The sequence below is a fragment of the Fusarium subglutinans genome, assembly GCF_013396075.1.
Source record: "Fusarium subglutinans strain NRRL 66333 chromosome Unknown NRRL66333_c0000030, whole genome shotgun sequence".
NCBI lineage: Eukaryota > Fungi > Ascomycota > Sordariomycetes > Hypocreales > Nectriaceae > Fusarium > Fusarium subglutinans.
Window position 1 is genome coordinate 261094 of NW_023502093.1, and position 21309 is coordinate 282402.

Genomic DNA, 21309 nt, shown 5'->3' on the forward strand with positions numbered 1-21309 from the left:
TCGCCAGCTGTGTTGATACGATGCAAACAACGTCAGTAACATACCATCGCAAACCAATCATGACAGACGATTTTTATAATTCGTGGGTAGAACCTAGCAAATACCCACGAATACCCAACGTCTACGAACCAATCCAAGATACCCGAGTTTCTGGTCAATGTGGTATTCGAGAGAAGAAGGAGTCTGCCTGGGCTCACCAGGATTCTCGGGATAGCCATCAATCGCCTTGGACTACCAACCGCAAACCTCTGAGCAACGAGGAACCACGTGAGTGGCTCATCAACGACCGGACGAATTACTCTGTGGTTGTGCAACTAGGGAGCAGCTACAGGAGCGAGAACCAAATACTAGGAGATGACTTCAAAGACGCATCGAGGGACTGGCACTTACCGTCCCATCACCCAGATTCGATTGAGAAGAGACGCGCAAGGCGGGAAGCGAGCTTTGAGAAGTGGAAAGATGCTGGGGATAGAGTGTTTTGTCACTCGGCGAGATTTGGTCATGATTTCAATCGCTTGAAGGCTTGAGCTACCTCGAAGAAGTCTGGCTGATGAACTGTTGTGACGTCTCGGTGGTTTAGTAGATTCTTTTAATTTTGATGCGAACGCAAATGGCTTGATATACAGTACTGGTCTTGTCTCACATTGACCGAGTTTTGTGGTCGAATTCTGAATCACTTTACCAAGCTGTGAAGCTCATACGTCGCGGGGACATCGTTGCTAGGAATACCACAAAGCTGCCTTTGCAGTGATGGGTATGTCTAGCCTGTCTGGGATGACAGTTTGGCCTGTGCTGGGGTATTTCTTCCTTGGCCATCATGAGTACTGTATCGTATCATCTTGGTCATCGGGAGAATTGCCCAACAATCATAGCGACGTACGGGGGAGCTTTGGTAGCAAATGTATCTGCGCGCCCAAACTTGAGGGTGTAGACATGGGTTGCAAGCTGTAGCTGATGCTCGATTCGATTGGCGATGAAGGTGGTGCACTGAAACACGATTTGATACGTGCCGTGAGACTTGCATTGGAACAATGCAGATGCAGGAGAGTGATGCTACGCCCTCATCCAAACCAATGGACCACTAAAACAAAAGCAAAGCAGAATGAACAGTTCTTATTTGAGTCAGAGGAATCCGACGACTGGTCTCATGGAAGCAAGGGAAATGAGAGTAGTAGTAGAGTAGCTCTTTATGAAAAGATAAGATTCAGAAGAATCTAGGTATTATCTCCATCTATTGACTCACCGAGGACATCGGGTAGTAGCAGGAAATGTGTGGTTTGCTCCGTACCTATCGGTGGGAACAATCTCGATGAGCAAGGGCAAGTGTAACACGAAACAATGCAAGCTAGGTAAGTCTCATTATGACCTGCAGCACCAACTTCAGCGACTGTATATCCATACCTAAGGTACTACAGTATTCCAATATCACGGTGATAATTACAGTGGCCGAGGAGGGGACAACCGTGAAAAGTTCCAGGTTGGTAGCGGGTTAAAACAGAACATTGTCCCGCTATGAGCCGCTCGTTTAGCAGTAGGAGCTTGGTGTCGTCATCTGGGCGGGATCATTTTTGGCCAGCCAATCATTAGCTAGATGCACGTCTGTCATCCTTGCATTTTCCAAATGCAGGTCTGTGCAGAGAACTACATTCGGAGATCTTCCCTTGTCTTCGGGGACAAAGATCCACTCGAACACCTGATGAGGTACCTTGTGTTGTTCTGTAACTTGTATTTGTTCCAAGTCTTCCGCGTTCGAACAAGGTAGCAGCAACCTTTAGTACCTATAGAGTTATAACCTTAATACCTACATCAGAATTACGGCATTCGAATCATGGCAGAAATGTACGTCAGCTCATAGAAATGCCGGGCACAAAGCCTGCCTCGTACAGATAGATACAGATCCTATAGTACTTACGTTGACAGTTGCAGTGTGTACCTCATCTGGCACCACTGTCATTCCCCATTGCTACCACACCCATAGAGTCCACAATCGTGATGGTCGTCAGTCTCAGCGCCTCAAAACCAATGGCAGCCCGACCTCTATTGAATTCCCGGCACTTTTCATAGCTGATCCGTGGATTAGCGCCCTTGAAACGAGGTCATATGGTCTAACAAGGCACCATGAAAGAAGCACCGCCTGTGCAAGATAAGATCCAATATAGCCTGAGAGGCTGTGAAGAGACAAGTCATGCGCCGCTGCTGTTGATCTGATCCTTTGACGTACGTAGCCTCCACTGACTTTGGGTGCGTACCTTGCTATGGTTGTGCAAAGTTCTTGCTCGGGAGGGCTTATTGGTCATTTCTCGCATTTCCTGATACAAGATGGCGTCCTTGCCTACCAAGGTACTAATCTATGAGTAGAAACAAGGCACGTCGATGGAAAGTCCTATTAGCTTAAGTCGTTTGGTGTCATTTGTGGTGTGATGATCCCAGAGTGTGGCTGTTTACCTCCTCACCTCTCTTACCTGCATTCAAGACATACTAACCTACCTACCTAGCTAGGCCTGCTTCCCCGCATACCTACATCAACTAATGTGCCTGAAGAGGAGCGAACCACACCTCCCGTACTGTAGCAGGAGGTCACTGTGCAAATAATTCTAGGTGTTTAAATACTTCCTTCTCCCCTCCACCCTCTCCATTCTCCCCCCTATCACTTCTTCGACACTACACACAACTTTGTTTCGACAGCGAACTTCTTTTCTTTCCATCGACTACAATCTTGAGCCGAGTTTAGCTCTACAGCCCTTCATCATGGCAAACTGGCAACAGTGTAAGCTACCTTGACGTCTTCCGCTTCATATCCATCCCGACTGACCCCTTCAATAGACAATCCCTTTAGTAAGAGGGAATCCCACTCCAGTAGTGCGATCCTCACCTACAAGATTCTTACTCTCGTAACCTGGATCTTGTCCCTCGTCGTCACTGTCTACTACACCCTCAACCGTCCCGATGATGGGCACACGAGAAATAGAAAGATCTGGGAGCAGAACCACATGTATCGCACTGCCTTTACTCTGAACCCAATCATCACATCTATCTACTGGTGCGTATCCTTCAGCCCCTCGCGCGCGCTCGCATACTGATAGCTTGTCAAGGATCGTTCTCTTCATTCTCCAGGCTGGTTACGTTGGTCACCTATTCTCGAGCAACACGGACATTGTTCACGCTGCTGCCAGCGTCGGAAGCCACTTCATTTTCAACAACCTCTTCCACTTCGCTTTTGTCATGCTGTTTGTCCGCTCTCACTTCCACTGGGCTGAGGTCATTCTCGTCCTCAACTTCATCAACCTGTCCTCGCTCTACTTTCGCCATAACACATATCCCCGATTCATTCATACGCCTGTGGTGTCTGGACCTTTGGCTTGGACATTCGTCGCCATTTACTGGAATGGCGCTCTCATGGTTCCCCACCCTGACCACCTTGTTGCTCGCATCTTTGGGAACATCTTCATCTGGTCCATTCTTGTCTATGGACTCTTCTTTATCACCATCTACAAGGTTTGTTCAATCGCTCCAGTTAACTCATATAGCTTGCTGACAGTATGTAGGACTACACCATGGGCTTCTCACTGAGCGTCTTTGCTGCTGCAATTGGAGTTTCTCAGTTCCTTCACCAAGTGATTGCCTTCCAGTGGATCTTTGCCTTTGTCATAATGGCTCTTCTTTTCATCGCCACGGTCGTTGTCGCCGTTCCTGCCGCGACTGGCCGCGAGATCAACTGGCGCAGTGCTCCTGCTGATCAGGAGCGTGCCCCTCTTCTCGCAGAGAATTGAAACTACCTAGGTACCAAGCCATGGAGAGAAACATTACCGGGGGAGCGGCGGTGCCTTTCTCTGCTTGTCCAACATCGTACTATTCCCCCAATATCGCGGCGCTATTTGTGCAACTCACGTCGCCTGCGGTCACTGTCTGTATTTCTTAGCCGGCCTGCTGCATGCATGATTCGATAAGCCGTGTCGAATGTGGAGTAACGAAATAATATGACGTTGAGGATTTATCGAGAATCGTTAAGCCCTGCAACATACGCACGCTTGTTACAGGTTGTATGTTGCCCAAAGTTAGGTAGTAATTGGAGCTTCTTCTGATACAATACGAAACATGGTTGCTAGCCTCTTGACAGCTTTATGCCAATGATCAGCATGATGCTTGAAGCAAATGCTCACTGACGTAGTGGTGGGGTTTAATCGATAAGTTGCCGACGCTAGCGGCTCATTACCAAAACTTCACTTACTTACTTACTTACTTACTTACTTACGTACCTACCTACCTAGGTCGACGACCACCCACCATCAACACCTTGCTATGAAGCCCTTGCGGCCTTTTCCTTTCCCTTTGAACATTGGGACCGACATTTGCCAAATATCCCGTATCTATCATATACTGTCAGGCCCGCGGGCTCTGCGCTTCGTAAACAGAGTTTTAGCCCCTGAAGAGCTAGCAAAGAAAGATGCACGATTAAATGTACTCGACCAGGCGGCCGCGCCCAGGGTTCTACCACGGCGTGCCACAAGCACAGCCAGTGAAAGTCTCCAGCCACATGAATACATCGCGTCAAAGGATCCTGAGCTGTGGAGATGTGCTGCTTTTATAGCAGGAAGGTGCGGGGTTCTCCGGTCTAGCACTGGAAATCACTGACTTGGATGGTGTTTAGATTCGCGGTAAAGGAGGCTGCCATTAAAGCACACCCACACCGTCATTTGACGTTTCACGATATCATGATTGAGCGACGGCTTGTGAAGGACGAGGTATTGGGTAGTGGCCCGCCAATTGCGCGTATACGGGGCGGCGAAGGAGAAGCAGAAGATACTACTGCTATGGTATCTATAAGCCACGATGGAGATTATGCAACAGCTGTGTGCTTGGGATCCGAGCCGTGTAACAAGGATAAAAGACACGAAGGCTCACAGACATAGTATATAGGTACTTTATATGTGTATCAATCAAAAATAATAATACTTGAAACATACTAATAAATATTCCGACTATATTCTTCCTGACTAAAGTCAAAAAGTGACCCAGGTAACGTTATTATAACCTCAAAAAGAAAACTCAAATCGGTATACCAGGGACTCGAACCCTGAGCCTTAGTCTTAGGAGGACTACGCGCTACCATTGCGCCAGCACACCGGAGCAGTTTTTCCGATTCCGGAATGATCGGATATAGTTGGAATGGTGTTATTATGGATTATATCCTTGGGAACTTGGGGTGAGTTCGGTGCAAGACGGCTCGCGGTTTGAAGACGAAAAAGACATGTTTGTAAGTTAGGCCTTGGGTACTCGCCATTTGGGTTTGCAAGTTGTATATTTGTCTTGTGACTACTTTTTACCGTGGTGTCCGGCCGTATCTCTGCTGCTATCCACATGGTTCTATACTCATCTGCAGGCAGCACATATCTCGGGACAGAAGGACAGAACAGGGCAGTGCCTTTAATAATGTTTGTACAGGGATTAAATTGCCTTCGCACTTTCATCATGCTTGTCAAATCCGACTAATCGCTTGTAAATGGTATTTGCTGTGTTAAAAACATAGGTAGCTATGCTGACGCCAACATATCAAAACAGGATCCACCAAGTTCAGGGTCTGAAATACATACTTAGAGGAAGGACTTGGACCAAGTACTAAACTAAGGTACCCTTCACGCTGCACAGCCGTGATTCGATGTATCGAGCAATCGGATTGAGTTTCTGGCCACCATTGTTTTATGAAGGCATTCAGGTTGATCATCTCCTCTTTGTCTGCCACAACCGAGACAGGCTTGAAATTAGTTAGGGCCAACAATTTGTCGACGGACCTGGAGATGACCCGGCCATAACATTCACAAAAGATGCAGTACCACCACAGCACACCACCACAGTTCTGCCTCACCTCTCACCTACAGTACAGTATTCCTCATGGCAATGAGGAAACAGAGGGGGCAAGACAACCGGAACCGGTCAGCAGCATAATGAGGCGGTCAAAGTTAGGCTTTGAAGGCCATTTGGATGCCTGTCCATTCTCCCCAATAACTGTCGTTACTTCATGGGTGCCCCTGCTTTCAGCTAATAAAAGGCGTTGAACCCCCACGGGCCGGGCGGTCCAGGTCCGTTGCGTTTCCCACTGAAAGCGTCGGAGGCTCACCCGCCAAAGCAGCTACCTACCTACCTAACAGTTGTGCCTGCATCTCTGATTCCGCCCCCGATGATGCCGATATTCGGGCGTCCACGCCATCATGGGGCGCTCCACTTGCACAAAGCCCACTCCCCACAGCCATTCATGGTTGTTCATGACTTCCTACTCGGATTGATAACGTGCTTGCTACCTACCTACCTACTAAGGTAGCCAAATCCTTACTCTTTCACTAACATCGTCTTTTGTTTGTATGTTCGTGATAATGAGCTGGGGATCAGTGTTTACCTAAGCATAAATATTTGTTTCCTGCTTCTGCTCTGCTACTCTCTGCTCTGTCTTGTTCCTTTCTTCATGGGATTCTTCATGTCTGCATCACCATGATGGATGTCGTAATTCACCGCTTCGGCGGACTAGAGTTCTCTCCCTATCAAGGGAATGAATCTATCATGATGCCTCATTCTTGTTCTTTGACTAGGTAAGAACGGTCTCGATATGATACATCCAGTTTACTAAGAATTCTAGCTCATGTCAGAATGCCATGTCCATGTCCCAGTCCCAGTCCCAGATTTCATGGATTCATCATGTCTCACAGTTGGCTCAATCTGGTGTACCACAAGCCGTTGTGCTTTTCCTGTCACTCATGCAACTCATCTACCACCTAGACCGAATTCGTCGGCAAGGATCTAGTTGCGGATCTAAAGCTGCCAAAATTCGCTGGCCCTATGAGCTTGCCTCACAAATCGCAAGACTTACTGCTGTTGTATATATTACAATTGCTTATGTCCAAGATGGGCTACATTGCATAAACATCGTATCTGTTGTATATACCTTCACTCTTGGTATCACTCGTCTCCTCAACCATCTTGAGTGGCGCCACGTAGCACTGCATCAAATCAACTTTGTCCTTCTGGCTACTCTGACCATTCTCATTTCAGGGCACACTTTGCCATGTATCCAGACTGGCACAAGATGCCTTCACGACGCCAGTACTTCCAGTGGCATCATCGCTCTTGCAGCGGGAGCTGCCATTGCAGCCATTACCCCCAGAGAATGGACACCAATGCAAGTTGACCTCAGTATCCCCGGTTACGACCAGAATGAGCCAGCTCCCGAGGAGGCCTGCAGTTGGTTCACTTACTATTGTACCTATGACTGGCTGACCCCAATCATCTGGAAGGGTATGAAGCGGAAACTTGATATGGCTGATATTCCAAAGTTGGCCTGGTATGACGAGCCTATATACCTCTTACGACGTGTACAAGAAGCTCGTTCAATCTCGAAAAAGACACTTCGTACTGTTCTTAGATTCCAGAAACGCGAGTTGCTTCTCATGTCGTTTTGGGTTGCCACCTCATACACGGTCGAGAATATAGCCGCATTCGCCATGTTTAAGTTACTCGAATACCTTGCTGATCCTAACGGTGCCATATATAAACCGTGGCTTTGGCTGTTCCTCATGTTCATCGGCCCACTATCCCGCTCCGTTGCCTTCCAGCAGTACATCTTTACATCTACTAGACTCGTGGTTCGTATCAAATCTGCATTCACTCAAGAGCTGTACTACACTGCCCTGGACTCGATGGAGATGGAAGAGGATCCTTTTGAACTACAGTCTGGTGGCGCGAAACTCAAGAGCACGAGCGGCCAGGCCGCTGCAAAGACCACATCAGCAGGACGTTTGGCTAACCTCATGGCTTCCGATATAGACGCAATCTATAGATCAAGAGATATCATCCAGGCCACCATTGGTACCCCCGTCGGGACCATAATTTCGCTCGTTGGAATGTACAGAATGATGGGCTGGGCATCTCTGGTAGGAAATGCGATTCTTTTTTTGGCCACACCTCTTTCGATATGGCTTGGGCGCTTAATGTTCTATTCGCAGCGCCGAGTCAGGAAAGCTCAGGATTCTCGCATGTCCTTAGTGACAGAATATCTTGCGTCCCTTCGCGCCATCAAGTACTTCGCCTGGGAGGACCCTATCACTGAAAAGATCATTAATGCACGTTCCGAAGAACAAAGGGAGCTTTGGAGGACTTCAATGATCCAAGCTTCATTGAACCAAGTTATGCAGATTGTTCCTTACTTATCCTTGCTTGTTATGTTTGGCTTGCACGTGGGGCTCTCCAAGCGTCGACTTGATGCCGCAACGGCTTTCACGACCATATTTCTTGTCAAGAATGTTCGCAGAAATATCATGCAGGCTAGTGCCTTTGGCAGGAATTTCGCGAGCGCGTTGGTGTCAGTGACCCGACTCGACAAGTACTTTGAGAGTACAGTTCCTATTCCTCATTACCCCGTTGGCCCCCTTCGCATTGATCATGCCACGTTCCGTAAGACGAAGACAGCCAGTTTCACCCTAAGCAACATAACGCTTGAGTTTGCCCAAGGCGGCCTCAATGTCGTTAGCGGCCCGAGTGGCAGCGGCAAAACAACTCTGCTGCTGTCTATTCTTGGTGAGACCTACCTAGAGAGTGGAAATGTGACCAGACCAGACGATACGGCGTACGCTTCTCAATCTTCATGGTTGCAGAACGAGACCATACAGGCCAATATTATATTTGGCAGTCCAATGGAAAAGCCGCGCTACGATCGCATCATCGAAGCATGTTGCCTATGGGAGGATTTTAAGGATCTACCGGCTAAGGATATGACCATCGTGGGAGAGAACGGGACTTCTCTTTCAGGTGGCCAAAAAGCACGAGTTGCTCTTGCAAGGGCATTGTACTGCAAAGCACCACTTCTGTTGCTCGATGATATCTTTGCTGCTTTGGACGCTAAAACAGCTGCTGGTGTTTGGAAACACTGCTTTTGCTCTGACCTTCTGAGTGGGAGGACAACTGTGCTTGTGACAAATCTTCCCTGGATCGCAGAACAGGCCGATCTCTCTGTTGTGTTGGAGAAGGGTCAAATAGAGTCGGCTGAGCCCCAACTTGGTATTGTTCGCAAACCAATCGCTATCGCTCAGGCCCTTAGGGGAGATGCTGGAGAGGATGACGCACTTCATGATACAGTTCAGGAAATACAACCAAATGGTGATACCTTGAACGACGCCAACCGAGTCCCTGAAGAAAAACGCCTGAAGGATGTGGTCAATCAGGAAATGAAAGCTTCTGGAAAGGTCGGCCGCATGACTTGTCAGTACTACTCCCTTCCCAGTCGTGAAGGGATGCTAACTTGGTCCCCAGTCTTGCAATACATGAGCTACTTTGGACATCCGGTCTTTGTTGCTGTCTGCCTGGGGCTTTTACTTGCCACGAACATCTTTACCTTTAGCAGTCTTTTGTGGCTCTCTGTCTGGGTAGAAGCATACAATCACCAGGCTCACATTGACATTCCTTATTATATGGGGATCTTTGCAGGCCTTACGTTCCTTGAAATCGGTAGCTACTGCTTGGCTATCATAATGTTCGAATGGGGAGCTTGGAACGCTGCAAAGAGATTACACAACGATTTCATACATGCCATCATGCATGTCTCCCTTTCATGGTTCAAGCATGTCCCCATTGGCCGCATCACAAACCGCTTCTCCAGTGATATGGCGTCACTCGACGGTACCATCAGTACCATGCTACGGATCATGCTTGATACGGTCCTTCTCATGCTCTTTCGCATTGGAGCTGTCAGCAGCATAATGCCGGTTTTTATGATACCAGCACTGTTCACGTGCTTGTTTGGTGTTCTCATAGGAGAAGCATACACTAGAACCGCCGTTGTAATCAAGCGGCTAACGTCTTCTGCTCAGTCGCCTGTGTTCTCTCAGTTTGCAGACACGTTGGCTGGTCTTCCTGTTATTCGTGCCAGGAGTGGCATGTCGTCAAGATTTCGAGAAGAGTTGGCTGCCAGACTACGTGCATGGTCAGCTTCGGCCGAAGCCAGCTTCAACGCTAACCGTTGGGTTGCTGTACGCGTGGATCTTGTGACGGCCCTCGTGGGTCTGTCAGCAGGTATAATTGCTGTATCACAGACAGGTGTCGTGGCTGCAGGGCTGGTCGGATTCTCCCTCACCAATGCCAATGGACTCAGCCAGACCATCCTGTTACTTGTTCGAGCGATGAATGATTTGGAAGTTGAAATGCAGAGCGTGAGTGTGTTTGTTATCATCTGCCAAAGTGCCTGCTGACCAAGTATCAAGTTTCACCGAGTCAGGGAGTATGTCAAGTTGGAGCCCGAGGAAAAGGACGACAAGACATATCCCGAGGAAGGTGAATACACAGATGATCCCTGCCACGTAATACCCCAGAACTGGCCTCGATCTGGCGAGATCGAGTTTCGAAACGTTACAATCCGGTACGATCCTGATGGATCCGACATTCTCACCGGTATAAACCTCAAGTTCAAAGCGGGTGAGCGTGTGGCTATCATAGGAAGGACAGGTTCGGGGAAAAGCACTGTCTGTATTCCACACTCTCTTACAGCAACTTTCAGGTGATACTAACGACTGCGATTTCTAGTTGGTGCTTTCCCTCCTTCGCTTCACCCATGTTGTCTCTGGCGAAATCTTATACGATGGAGTTGACATTACCAAAATTCCTCGGCACCGCCTCCGAGAAAGCCTTACGATCATACCACAAGAGGCTGTCCTGTTCAACGGGACAGTGGAGTCCAACCTTGATCCTAGCGGTCGAGTTCCCAAAGACATTCTCGACAAGGCTCTGGACAACTGCAAAGGCATCGCATCCTTCTCTCCTCATACTTCTGATGACAGCGATAATGATACACAGTTTCACGATGATGAGAGCAATAGTGTAAATCTTTCGACAAGTGTCGACGCTCGCGGTGAGAACTTCTCTCATGGTCAGCGGCAAGTTCTTTCACTCTGCCGTGCGCTGGTTCGCCAGAGCAAGCTGATGCTGCTTGACGAAGCCACGGCAAGCATGGATTATGAGACAGACCGAGGTATTCAAACCGTCCTACGACGAGAACTTGAAGCAGTCGGTGGAGGGCGGACTTTGGTAACAATCGCGCACCGTTTACGTACAATCATTGATTATGATACCGTCGTGGTCATGAGTGGGGGGCGTGTTCTTGAGTAAGATCTCGTTGACTCTTTCTTTTCAGACTGGCAACTGACAATCCTCTCCAGGTATGGCTCGCCTCGCAATTTGTATAACAGTAGAGGCCAGTTCTACGACATGCTCTACCATAGCGGCGAAATGGAGGACCTGCAGGCTTCTCTAGAGACGGAGAGTTCCCAAGGGGTTATTTGACGGAGGAGCATTTTGTTTGGGATAGTTGTGTCTGGATACTCGAGATGGACACGTTAGAGCATGAACGAGTTCAAAAGGGGAAATAGCTCACATCCGTCTGGGACATCTGTACGCCGTCCTTATGACTTATCGATGGACAGGTGTGTCGACAAGATTAGGGCAGACTTCTCTAATAAAGGTTCCATTCACAAGCTCTATAATTTCCCCATTTAGCTGGGAGCCAGCTAACCGAGCAGAATAATCATTTGTAACCTAAAAGCCCTATGCGTCGTGTATTTTCATGCCCCGTTGCATCTTTGCTTCAACAGATACCAAATAGAAAGGCAGGCGTGATCGGAAAAGCGAGAGCTAGACAGTAATAAACAGGTGAAAATCAAACGAAGTTCCCCATTGTCAAAGACGATCGAACATCCTCCTCGTGAAGGACTTTGTTGCTTAATTCCAAAATCAAAACCAAAGCCAAGTCTTTCCCTGTCTCCCCAACGCCATACGTGCGTTCGTATATTTTGCATGTACATGCCAGTTTCTTGCGATGGATATATCATCGGTTCGTCTCCTTTCACGTCTTGCCGCGTCTTCCTGCATCTTCTTTTCATACGAGCACGGGGTAGGTGTGATTGTGGTAAGATATATGGATCATGGGCGTATGCGTTGAATTTCGTGGTATCATCGACATTGTGACGTGGTCTGCTTCTTCCTCATGTTCGTTATGCACTGGAGCATCCTCCTCCGTTATTAACCACATCCCCCATTTATTGTCCGTTGAATTGCTCCTCCATGTTAGTAACTCCAGCTTCCACGTTATGATAATCGAGGATTTCTGAGTACCTGTTCTGTATTAGTATATTCGAGGCATAGAGTTTTGCAACACACTAACATCATGATTTTCCATGTATCAACGGGCAGATCAGCGTCGTTGAAGCTCCAGTCGAACTTCTCCTCCGCCACAGGCTCATCTGTGGGGTCGTGATAGGGAGAGAGATAGTCATGGGAGAGGGCCTCTGTGGCAGTTATTCGCTTCTTAGGGTCGAAGACAAGCATGCGCTCAAGCAGATCAATAGCTAGTAATTTGTCAATCAGTGGATCTCTCAGGGTCAAATGGAGGAGTTATTTCATACCCGAATCGTCGGCATTTTTGAACTTGTTACGAAGAGGCTGTCTCTCGCGTTTGGGCAGCGACTTCACGAACCGCAGTGTCTAGTAGTCGTTAGAATTGTAGACAGATTGCAAGGCATTGCAACTCACGTTCTCGCTGGCGATAGTGTTGATAACATCATCTGGGGGGGTACCAAGTAGCTCAGTGATGATAGAGAATTGGTTGACGTGATCTTTTCCGGGGAACAAAGGTTTGCCTTCAAGCATCTCAGCAAAGATGCAACCGGCACTCCAAATATCAACCTCAACGTCATATTTTTGCCAGGTGAGCATGATTTCGGGGGCTCGGTAGTATCGTGTGGAGACATAACCAGTCATCTGAGGGTCCTGGATTCGTGCAAGACCAAAGTCGCAAATCTTGAGATCACAGTTTTCGTTGACGAGGATATTGCTGGGTTTGAGATCGCGGTGGACAACGCCGGCCGAATGCACGTACTTCAGACCTCGCTACAAGGCAACTCATGTCAGTAAATGATCGGTAGCAGCCATTTTTGTCTAGACGCTATTGATACATACCATAATCTGGTAGAGGAAGTACTGGATGAACTGCTTCTCAAGAGGGCGCGATGTCAATAATCGGTGAAGATCGGTACCGAGGAGCTCTGTGACAAAATAGCTACAGAGCTGTCAGCGCAAGAACGTGGGGGACGAGGCGGGGGAGGGGTAAGGCAGGCCGTGGCTGGGAACGCACATATCTTCCAGAGGAGAAATAAAGATGTCGCTGAGAGAAATGACCTGACAGCGAAATTGTATTAGCATCGAAAGTCTTACAGTTTCTCATGGGACCATTAAGGACGAGTCCAGCAAAAAGATATGCATTAAATCCGAAGATACGCGGAGGTATTGAGCTGTGCAGGGGCCGTTGCTCACATTTTCGTGCTTAAGGTGCTTGAGCAGCTTGAGCTCACGGTATGTGCGCTTTGCGAGCACGGGTGTGCTGAAAGGCTTCATGATCTTCTTGACTGCGACATTTTGGTTGGTAAGTTGATCCCGGGCAGAGCTGTTGCAAAGGGAACCGTGTCAGTCGGATGCGCAGGATCAGTAGGGACATCTAAGGGGACATACCAAACGAGGCCAAAAGCTCCCATGCCAACAGGCTGGAGATCGGAGTATCTACGCGCAAATCGAGTCAGTAATGCGATGGTTGTCAGCTTTAAATGTATGGTGAGCTTACCTGGAGGTGATCTCGAATGTGGTGCCAAAGATCTGGGCGCGTACAAACTCGGCCATGGTGAATATGTGGATTTTTAGGAAGATATGTTTGATGGTGAAGAGAAAAAGTAGTCAGTTTCCTGGCTGTAAAACGAGGAACACCAAGATGAGGTAAAGATGATGGTGGGCGGGGCGCAGACGTAATCGTCTAAGATCGTAGTCAAAGCTGTTTGTTGGGCCTGGCGTGCGGTGCGGTGCGGTGCGGTGCGAGATAAAGTGAAGAACAGAGAGGTAATCTCGTTATTGTATTGGATGGGCGGCTGGATATGGAAATGGGATGGGACCGATGATGGGTCAGGTGAATGGTGAATCGACGATCGAGCAAAAGACGATGACTGTGACCGGGGTACCAGTAAAAAAAAGCGATGCAGGTTTCGATGTCGATGAGTAGAGCGTCTCAAGCGGGGGCGGGAAGAGACGTGCGAGATCCCACTGGGTAGAACAGCAACAAGCGTGTTTGATTGATTGATTGCAATATCACTCAATGGGCTTTGTAAGGCAGTGGTTGACTGATCGTCGTTGTTTTGTCTTGGACCGTCTTTTCCTTTGATGGTATTCAATGCCCAGTAACAGGTACGGAATGGCGGGGTAGGTAAATAAATGCGTAGGCAAGAGCAACGTGTCTGTCTATCAATAATTACAAGGTCAGCAACAGTCCAGAAAATGGAACGAGGGTTATTAGCCAGTTAATGAGCGTAGATGGAATGCCACCTGAAAGAGTCGGTATTCGGCAGATTCACAATGACACAGAAAGAGGCACTACAAGACTACTGAGAGTAGGCAAGTTGGAGACGCTCCGTATGTTGGGCTGTCCCGTGTACCTTACTCAGGCCTGTGAGTAGGTACCTCAGTGAGGGGCAAGCTGCACCAGCCCAGGCGCTGAAGACCGGCAATGACACTGAGATTGTTCGGGGGGGGGGGGGGTAGATCAGACACCAACAGCAGCCTCCGAGGACAGCACAGGCGTTTGACACCGCCTGTAGGCAGTCTCCAGGTCTTCTCCCCCCAGTCCGTTCCAAGACTGAAGCAGTGGGGTCCAAATACTTTGAGCTCCATAGCGAGGTGCCTTTGACGCCATCGTGCCGCAATGATCGGACAGTTTGCCCTGAGTACTTCAGAGGCCGAACGAAACAGGGCCATTGCCTGGTTCCAACAAGGAAGCAGGATCCAAACGCTGGGAGGAAATCTGGGGTATTGGCTATTTGCTCGACAAGAGGCTTACCTATTCTTTGCAGGTCCAGGCGTCGTCGATTAGGAGGCTCGTTGCGAATGCGGGTGTCTTCCTACTGGACCGGTCAAATGTCGATCACTGCAGAGGATACTATAAGACGTTTCGCAGGCTGCGTGAAGGTGGCTGCAGTTCTAGGTAAAATGAGAAGATTTGAGAGGGAGAAAGAAGGTTGAAGGGAGGAGGAGAAAGCGAAATTTCAACAAGAAGAGGTTAGCATCTGGGATAGAGGGTGCATGTACATATATACATGGTCGTAGAAGGCATTGGGTCGACCGAGGTGAGTGTGAGGTGTTGGTATTGGATTATGTGGACGGAGGACCGCCGGTTGGTTTTCTTGGTGGGGGTGGGTGAGGGGGGCTAGGGGGACAAGTGCTCCGGGGAGTAGTACCCTGGAAAGTAGGCACTTAACAAACTAAGGGAGCCGAGAGGCTTGATTAAGATGCCTATACCTTCCTTCCATAGGCAGAGCAAAGAGCTATTCCTTGTCACCGTCTATTTTGTTTGCATTTGTGTGCTCCGATTTAGTGATTCCCCTTATTCAGACCCTTGCGACACGTAATGGGATCGAGATCTCTCTCTTGTCGCAGTGGATATCAAGGTTATGCGCTTACACGGTCACATACCTACCTGCCTACATGGAGTTTTTTCATGGAAAAGTTGGAAATTTGATGTATGACATGATGACACTTTGAGCCCTTTCGAATCGATTCCTAATCCATGCTAATCAGGGTCCTTGTGAATTTTGTAATTATGCATGACTCTTGTCTGTGGATGTTTTATCTGTCTGGGTGCAGGCCAGCAAGAGAGTGTTGATTATGATTATACTCCGTATGTAGCCATGAGTTGTTGAGATTTTATGAGGTTTGGCGGTATACGATGCACGTTGTGATATAGATCGAATATTTTCTTGGTTTTTAAACATTGGGTGCTACGATAGATACTGCTGAGCCCGTCTATTGGCATCCAACCCATTATCAAACTGACCCTGCCAAGTCTGCCCTGTATCTGCACCTGCAGCAACATCCCATCATGGCATCACCAAACTCAGCCATGTGTAAGGTAAGGTATCCGTAGCCAGATACTTAAGTATTGCGTACCTACCTTATCATGTAAACGTTACCACTTCAACTCATCATCATTAATCAAACTCTTCCCCTCATTCTCTCTTTCCCCTTGTCTCCTGCATATCGTTTCCTGCATCAGAAACTTTTTAAAAACCCCATTCACATGGCTGCCATGTTTTCTCAAAATGACGTCAATTCAGCCTCCAACTGGCTTACCCCTGTTTTCTGACAGCGCACGTCTGATGGCCGATGCAGATGCATCAGGATGGGGCCTGGCCTGGCGCTTGGACGCCTTTGTCTTTCTTCTTCAAACGGCGCCAGGCCCATCCCCAGTCTCCGATCGTTCCCATGGGTCGGTACCTCTACACCACTTTTACACAGTAATGGTACCTGTCGGCTCGATCTGTCATGCTCAATGACCTAGTCCGCTCATCGTGGAATCGTCTCAACGATCGAATATACTCCCGGAAGACCTAGCCTCTTCGGTGGAGCCACTTCCAGAACAAGCCCAAGCCTAAGTTCACCTCACCTCCACTACATACTAACTATTCAGCACCTGTCAATTCGGAATTTTCATCACGCGCTGCAACGCTGTAATTAATCGTTCAGGTTTTCAGAAACCTGTCTCTCGATTCTCTACGTCATATATCAAAAGCCTCGAGCATTCAGCTGCATCTTTGTCGTACCAGAATCCAAAGTCCCACACCTGGGCAAGGGTTACCATCAACAACACCTCGCACTGGGAGTTGTCTATGTCAACGATTCATGTTACAGCCTTGATATGCTTGGTCGGGAATAGTGCTGTTCTCCCTTCTCAATTACTCATTTCGTTGGTGCGGTAAGGTCTCAGTATGATATGCCTCAGTGTCATCTTGATCTTCCTTGAATTCCTCGCGTCCAATAACCAACCAACTGAACGCTATTCTCACTCACTGGGTATTCCAATTCACGATATCGCAAACCACGGCCCTTGCCATTCTCTAAACCTCAGATCTTCCCTCATCGCGCCTTGACCCTGGCTTCACAACACAAGCGTGCCCTGTCGATCCTCTCCTAATCCCATTGCCATCCACACTTTCATCTTCCTTCCGATCCCATCTGAGATCTAAATTCTATCCTCCCCTAACCCAGCAGAACCAACCCTCTTGACATCCCAGATCGACCATGCCACTTCGGTCCAGATCTTTTGATCGGCAACCAGGCCCTAGTTAAACTCTCTGCAGCGCATCTTTTCCGCCCCGTGATGCGGATCTTAACACGTAGAAACAACCGAACAAGGGAACACCCGCCCCGACTATTCCAAAGATTCGGTACCAAGTCTTTACAGTCCAGCTAAGTGCAGCGATTCGGACGCTTGGTACCGATCACCCGCCTAGACTCGGGTTCCGCTAATTCGTCTAGCCGAGTCTCTATACTAGTTGGCATCATCGTTTCCCACGGTTAGGGTTCAGGGTACCACCGTTTTGACTGAACCTACGTTTGACATATATGTACATGTGTTGTATCTTCCTAGACGGCTATACAGTAGATGTAGTGCTATTCCGTTTGGTCAGGGGATGAGCATGATTTCCTTTGACTAGTGCTCCTGTTAGATATACAACCGGGCAAGTTTGAGAGATCATCTGAGATATCTTGCCTACCTAGGGACTATGTAAGTCATCCACTAGAACTTCAGCTTCCAAGCCCCTTCTTCTATCTCGTCGCACTCGACGGTACTACCCACAAATTCCTCGTATCGATTCCTAGGTCTCTCCAGAACCCCACAGGGACACATGGGTCAAGACGCCTTGCATATTTATGTGCGGCGAATCATTGCCTGGGAATACGGAGTACAGTGTCGACCTTCAGTCTCATGCCGGCCTCCTCATCGATCTGCGTTACCGATATAGACTTCCTTAATTGGGTCCAACAGCGTATTGGGAAAACCAACACACATGATAGCAAGCCTGTAGAGGATGCAATCACATACAAGTCAAGAATTAGAGGAGTAATATATGCCATGCACGTTTCATTATCAAGGGGAGTGCCTATCCATTGTCCACTCTGGTCATGGTCTCGCAGGTTGAATTCAATCTTCACCGCCAATCATATGTCACCAGTCTGCCCAATTCCTTCTCTTATCTCTCGTTCCGTTGTGAGTGTCTTACCTCACGTCTCTCTGTGAATCTATCCACATAGCCGTGTCTGCTTCTGTCATAAACTAGTTCTGCACGATCTAATCATGGACGACAAGAGGCTCTGCGTTCCAGATACTCTCGGCATACTCGTCAATACAGCGGTCGCTGCTGAAAAATCCCATGCGAGAAACAGAGGTAATTGACTTCTTGATCCATTCCTCCTGGTTCTGATACGCCTCATCCACCAGCTTGTGAGTCTCGTTGTAGCTGTGGAAGTCGTCAGACACCAAGTAGTAGTCACCGTGATCACGGACAGCAGCGACCAGGGCGCTAAAGTCATGGACCGAGCCAAAGGTGCCCTTCTCGATCTCGGCAAACACTTTCTGCAAGTCGGGGTCAATTTCATGAGAGCCGTACTGGTGACTGTGTCGGAGATCTTCAACATCTTCAGCGAGGTTGCCAAACAAGAAGATGTTGTTCTCGCCAATCTCGCGAGTAATTTCGATCTATTCATGATCAGCCGTGGAATCAAATGCATTTTCCATTTACTTACATTGGCACCATCACAAGTGCCGATGATGAGACCACCATTCAGAACAAATTTCATGTTGCTGGTACCAGATGCCCTGTGACACATGTTAGCTAAGATACTAATTCCTTGGTGTTTACATTGACTTACTCGGTACCCGCAGTAGAAATGTGCTCGCTAAGGTCCGATGCAGGGGTAATAATCTCAGCTTTGCTGACGTTGTAGTCAGGCAAGAAGATGACCTTGAGAAGATCTCCAATATCCTCATCATTATTGACCACAGAGCCAACAGCGTTGACCAGATGAATAATCTGCTTCGCCATCCAGTAGCCGGGGGCGGCCTTGCCTCCAAAGATGGAGACACGTGGAACGACCTTCTTACGCTCCTCAGGGGACAGTGACTTGAGGTGGAGATATCTATGAATGACGCCGAAGATGTTGAGCTGCTGTCGCTTGTACTCGTGGATTCTCTTGACTTGGACATCAAACAACGCCGCAGGATTCACAGTGACACCCACGGCCGACTTAATGAGCTTAGCGAGTCGGACTTTGTTGGCATACTTGATCTCGGACCATTCCTTACGGAACTCCTTGTCATCAGCATACTTCTCGAGCTGATTTAGATTGGTGAGGTCCTTGAGGAAGCCATTACCCCCAACCTTAGAAGCAATGAGCTCCGAAAGGCGAGGATTGGCTTGGTGGAGCCAGCGGCGAGGAGTGATGCCGTTGGTAACGTTGGTAAACTTGTCAGGGCCGTAGATCTCGACAAAATCTTTGAAGATAGTGGTTTTGATGAGATCCGAGTGTAATTCAGCAACACCGTTGACTTTGTGTGATCCAACAATAGCCAAGAACGCCATGCGTACCATCTTTGTTTGAGACTCCTCGATGATGGACACTCTTCTCAAGATATCTCGGTCATTGGGGAATGCCTTCTCGACCTTCTGGAGGAAGAACAGATTGATATCGTAAATAATCTGCAAGTGTCGAGGTAGAAGGTGCTGGATCAGACCAACAGGCCACTTCTCCAGGGCTTCGGGCAGCACAGTATGATTGGTGTAACCGAACTGGAGACAATCAGATTAGATGATAAAGATACAAAGGTGGATCAACTCACGGTGTTCACGACAATTTCCCATGCCAGGTCCCATTCAAGGTGCTCAATGTCAATGAGAATTCGCTGCAACTCGACGATGGCCAATGTAGGGTGGGTATCGTTGAGCTGGATAGCCACCTGGTCGGGAAACTCCTTCCAAGGGCGGTTGGACTTTTTGAAACGGCGAATGATATCGTACAACGAGGCAGCAACCCAAAAGTACTGCTGTTTCAGCCGAAGTTCTTTTCCACGCTCCAGATTGTCGTTGGGGTACAGAACAGCGCTGATGGTCTCAGCTCGTTGTTGATCGGCAACTGAACTCTCGTAATCACCATTGTTGAACTTCTGGAAGTCAAACTCTCCGCCAGAAGCTTTGCTGGACCACAGTCTCAGGTTGTTTGTTGTGGGTGTGTCGTAACCGGGGATGGGGACATCGTAGGCAACGGCCTGGACGATCTCACCACCCTCCCAAATAGCAACGGACTTGCCATTCTCATCAGTAGTCTTTCTAGCATGTCCAAAGAATTGAATCTGTATTGATGTTAGCTGTGCCTGACTGTCGATCAAGTTTTCAATGGCTTACATCAACAGTAACGTCGTGTCGTGGGAACTCCCAGGGGTTAAAGTCAAGCCAGTAATCAGGCACCTCGACTTGGTATCCATCGACAATTTCCTGCTTGAAAATACCATATCGATATCGGAGACCATAACCCCATGCGGGGTAGTTGAGGGAGGCCAGACTGTCGAGGAAACAGGCAGCGAGTCGACCAAGTCCGCCGTTACCCAGCGCAGCATCATTCTCTTGTGTGATGATGTCCTCGATCCGGAAGCCGAGCTCAGCAAGACCAGCTAACAGCTCATGTTAGTAGGGTATCAATGAATACAAAACTGAGTCAACCTACCCTTTGCAGTATCCTTCTGGCCCACGTTGAGCATAGCATTGTCAAGAGCACGGCCCATTAAGAACTCAAGACTGAAGTAGTACACGCGCTTGGAGTCGCGATAAGTCTGTCTCTGCTGAGTTCTGTTCCAATCAAGGATCAGGCGATCACGGAAAGCCAGACTGGTAGCAGAGTAGGCAGCATGTTCATCGCAGTTGAAGACAGAGCGGGCAAGAGTGGTCTCGACGTGGCGGACAACCTCTTTCTCGAAGCCGTCTTTGCCAGTAAAGCCACTAGACTGGTTGCGCTTCCATGCTTCACGCTGAGGTTCGGGAATTGAGGCTGTTGGTGGTGTAAGTCAACATTCACAAGCAGATCGTTTACAGTAGTTCGATAGGGGAAATGCATTAAGAGGAGAATCTTAACGTATAAGAAATAGCTCAGAGCAAACCCCAATTCAATTCGGCACGAATTGCAGGTAGAATGCTTAGACAACATACCTTCAAAACTCTTGATCTCACTAGGACCGAAACCAGTGGCAGTTCGGGTGTGTTTTGGGCGGGAGATGCCTGCGGGGCCGACTGCACCCTGAATGTCTACAATCGGGGCGGAGGTGGAGGGGCGCCTCTCACGGGTGGGCAAACGCTGCTGTTCAGACGCCATCGTTTCTATCCACAAGCTTGTTAGTCGAGTGATGAGAGCCGGGAA

The 21309-nt window shown here is 48.5% G+C and overlaps 5 protein-coding genes across 5 annotated transcripts; 3 read left to right on the forward strand and 2 right to left on the reverse strand.

Moving 5' to 3' along the window:
- Positions 1 to 59: 59 nt before the first annotated feature.
- On the forward strand, positions 60 to 527 carry FSUBG_3569 (uncharacterized protein; the record flags this gene model as incomplete). Its single annotated transcript, XM_036681463.1, has 1 exon — positions 60 to 527. The coding sequence occupies one exon, from the start codon at positions 60 to 62 to the stop codon at positions 525 to 527; it is 468 nt and encodes a 155-aa protein (XP_036540933.1).
- Positions 528 to 2748: 2221 nt separating this feature from the next.
- Positions 2749 to 3770, forward strand: FSUBG_3570 (atp synthase f0; the record flags this gene model as incomplete). Its single annotated transcript, XM_036681465.1, has 4 exons — positions 2749 to 2767; positions 2824 to 3040; positions 3093 to 3495; positions 3546 to 3770. 4 exons carry the CDS (start codon positions 2749 to 2751, stop codon positions 3768 to 3770), a joined length of 864 nt encoding a protein of 287 aa, XP_036540934.1.
- Positions 3771 to 6483: 2713 nt separating this feature from the next.
- On the forward strand, positions 6484 to 11316 carry FSUBG_3571 (ATP-binding protein cassette (ABC) transporter; the record flags this gene model as incomplete). Its single annotated transcript, XM_036681466.1, has 5 exons — positions 6484 to 6581; positions 6629 to 10190; positions 10242 to 10499; positions 10561 to 11138; positions 11193 to 11316. 5 exons carry the CDS (start codon positions 6484 to 6486, stop codon positions 11314 to 11316), a joined length of 4620 nt encoding a protein of 1539 aa, XP_036540935.1.
- Positions 11317 to 12068: 752 nt separating this feature from the next.
- Positions 12069 to 13701, reverse strand: FSUBG_3572 (CMGC MAPK P38 kinase; the record flags this gene model as incomplete). Its single annotated transcript, XM_036681467.1, has 9 exons — positions 12069 to 12144; positions 12194 to 12377; positions 12435 to 12513; positions 12562 to 12918; positions 12988 to 13087; positions 13163 to 13206; positions 13342 to 13471; positions 13537 to 13584; positions 13646 to 13701. 9 exons carry the CDS (start codon positions 13699 to 13701, stop codon positions 12069 to 12071), a joined length of 1074 nt encoding a protein of 357 aa, XP_036540936.1.
- Positions 13702 to 18193: 4492 nt separating this feature from the next.
- Positions 18194 to 21264, reverse strand: FSUBG_3573 (starch phosphorylase; the record flags this gene model as incomplete). The annotated part of the gene is made up of 7 exons (XM_036681468.1): positions 18194 to 18601; positions 18649 to 18721; positions 18775 to 19691; positions 19742 to 20251; positions 20304 to 20569; positions 20623 to 20943; positions 21102 to 21264. 7 exons carry the CDS (start codon positions 21262 to 21264, stop codon positions 18194 to 18196), a joined length of 2658 nt encoding a protein of 885 aa, XP_036540937.1.
- Positions 21265 to 21309: the final 45 nt, after the last annotated feature.